The sequence below is a fragment of the Calonectris borealis genome, chromosome 4 (assembly GCF_964195595.1).
Source record: "Calonectris borealis chromosome 4, bCalBor7.hap1.2, whole genome shotgun sequence".
NCBI classification, from domain to species: Eukaryota; Metazoa; Chordata; class Aves; order Procellariiformes; family Procellariidae; genus Calonectris; species Calonectris borealis.
In genome coordinates, this window is record NC_134315.1 from 17,376,892 (window position 1) to 17,379,635 (window position 2,744).

Here is a 2,744-nt window from a genome sequence, read left to right on the forward strand (position 1 = left end):
TGTCATTATTTAGCTTTACATTTTCTAAAATCTCTATTCTTGTTGAGTTTGGATTTCTTTTTTTTTAAATACAGATGAAGTCTAATGCATAGAAAAGTATTTATTAGTGTTGTCCATACATAAAGATAACAGAAAATGGAATTTCAAAAGAACATACAGGCAGTGTTGAGCACAAGTGCTTTAGCTGCTTAGTAAGGGGTCCAGTCCTGGGCCTATGTACAAACTTGTATAAGTCATTTTATCTCTACGTCCCTGTGTACCTGCCAGAAAATGAGTATAACATGCTTCATGCTATAGGAGAAAAGAGAAAATTGAAGTTTGCAAAGTGTTCTGACATCCTTTGATGAGACTGGAAAGCTGAAGCTTTGCAAAATTATGGAAAAATTGGAAAACCTTGTTACCCTTCATTATCACGATGATGAAAAACTAATGATAATGTAGTTCCCTATCAAAATGTTGCTTGCACTGGCTGAGAAAGCTGAAGTCTGCAAAGCTGCAGAAGTATTTTCAAAACTGCTTTATAAGCAACACTTTGCCTAGATCCTGTGAAAGATCAATCTTCAACAAAGGTTTAGCACTTACAGAGCAATCGAGTTAAACACAGAGAGAGAGAGAGAATATTTTGAATATATTTTGAAGTTTATTTCTCTTAATAATTTTTAGGTCAAAAGTATTGTACATAACCAGGAAGTGCATAGCACTGAATTCATCACTTTGGCTAGCACAGCTCAAAGAGGAGCAAGGAGACTACTTATATACTTCTGTGTAGAGTATGTAACATCCATTGGTAACACCTGTGTAGCAATCTACGTGCAAATAAAATCTATAATATCCTCAACTATGCCAAGTGTAGTCTGTTGTGTATATACAGAATCAGAAAAATATATGCCATTTTTTCTTATGTACACTATATAACATGAGAATAATATCTGGAATAGTTTGCAGTAACTTAGATGAGACTGGACTTTCATTATACAGAGCTTTAGAAACACTTCCTCAGCATTTTTTGTCTTGCACCATTGTGATAAAAAAGTTGCAGAAAGAAAGCAGGCTTTCTGGACAGTATTCCTCAGCCACCTTTTTCTGATCAATATAATCTATGTCTTCAACACAGTCTTGAGGACTGTGTTCTAGCTTTTTTTCGGTCACAGAGACAGCTGGTGGAGTCTGAACAACTTCTTTTGCATGATGAATTGTGTTCCCTTTCGCAGGACCCACTGATGTTAGTAGGCTTGAGCGGGTCAACTTCAGATGAGCGCTTCGTGGGCCTTTCCTACATGCTTTAGATTTTAGGACACTTTGAGGGTCTTGACAGATCTGCTTCTGCTTCTTTAGGGATCGGGAGACTTGTTTCCAGTAGGATTTCTGGTTTGCTGCATACTGTGGACAGGTGGAAGGGTTTCCAGAGAATTCGCACCAGAACTCGTTGTCACCATTCTTGCACTCTACGTGCACAGTAGTAGCATTCATGCCGGTCACTACCCAGGTGCACTCAGCATTTTCTTTGGTTTTAAACTTGCCTTTAGGAGATGCTTTTCCTCCTTTTGTCTTCCGCCCTCTTTCATTTTCTTGGTTAGATTCAGTTTGTTTTTTTCTACCGTCTTCTATGCCTTGTCTTCCCTTTTTTCTTTCCTTCTGCCTTTCACAGTTGGCTAGTAGCATCTGGGAGACCAGAATCAACACACAAAGAAGTCCGAAGCTTTTGATCCTCATGGTCTCTGTTTTGCTTGTTATCTGCCTTCAAAACAAACAAACAAACAAACAAAAATATAAAAACATTTTCACTTAATACTGGACTCCATTTGACAGTTGCAGTATTTCAGACATGATATTACACTGCTCTTTGATACCTATTAAAATGATGTTACCGGCAAAATCCTCTGTCCTTTGTGTGAATAATATCTGGTTTCTAGAACCACTACATATTACCCTTGAGAACTGTAGATGGCTATGGAGTAAGTCCTTCCGATCCAATTACTTAATTATCTGTGCAATGTGGAACAGAAGAGAGTCACTCAAGGACGTGCTAGTGCCCAGTGACTGAGGTATCTTAATTGAAATCTCTTCTGCAGTCAGAGAAGGAATTTGAACCTTGGATTTGTCAATCACCTCAGATGGATATCATAAGTTATAACATATAAAGCAGTTGTTGTTCCCATGAACTCCCATTTTTTAAATGGCACGTAAGCGATTCTGACTCCAACCTTTGGCTATTCTTCAAAAATATGCCAGACAGAAAGGAAACCATTTGGTTCAATTTGAAGAAAATTATTTCTTAGACATCCTGAAAATTGTCTTAATTCCCTGGCTATGCCAGTATTTCTGTTGAAAAAAATAATGAGAATAGTCTTTCCAGACACCAAAAAGTAACTATTGATGCATTCATTGCTGCCTTGACTGCTAAACAAACAGAACTATCTTTTTGTTTTTGAAGATGCCTGCAGTGTACTGGGCTGTGTCTAAAGTACAAAATTCAAGGGACAAATATGCAACTTCAGTTTTGAAATGTAGCTAGTTAACAAATTATTATGAAGTTGATCCCTGCGTCTGCACAGAGCACATTTATTTCTGTACGTGTTTCTCTTTATGAAGCAGCTTTCAGGATCAGAGCATACCATAATAGTAGAGGGTTTAAATCTGGCATTTAGTTCATTAAATCCCTAAATGTATTTTTCAGATGTTTCCATCATAGCCATTTCTGTAGCCAAGTTTCTGTGTTAGAAAGCAGAAATTCATGTGTAGGC

General features: G+C 37.4%; 1 protein-coding gene across 1 annotated transcript; it reads right to left on the reverse strand.

Annotated features, from left to right (window-relative positions):
- Nucleotides 1-613: 613 nt before the first annotated feature.
- FGFBP1 (fibroblast growth factor binding protein 1) lies at nt 614-1,713 on the reverse strand. Its single transcript, XM_075150534.1, has one exon. The coding sequence runs from the start codon at nt 1,711-1,713 to the stop codon at nt 997-999; it is 717 nt and encodes a 238-aa protein (XP_075006635.1). The 3' UTR covers nt 614-996.
- Nucleotides 1,714-2,744: the final 1,031 nt, after the last annotated feature.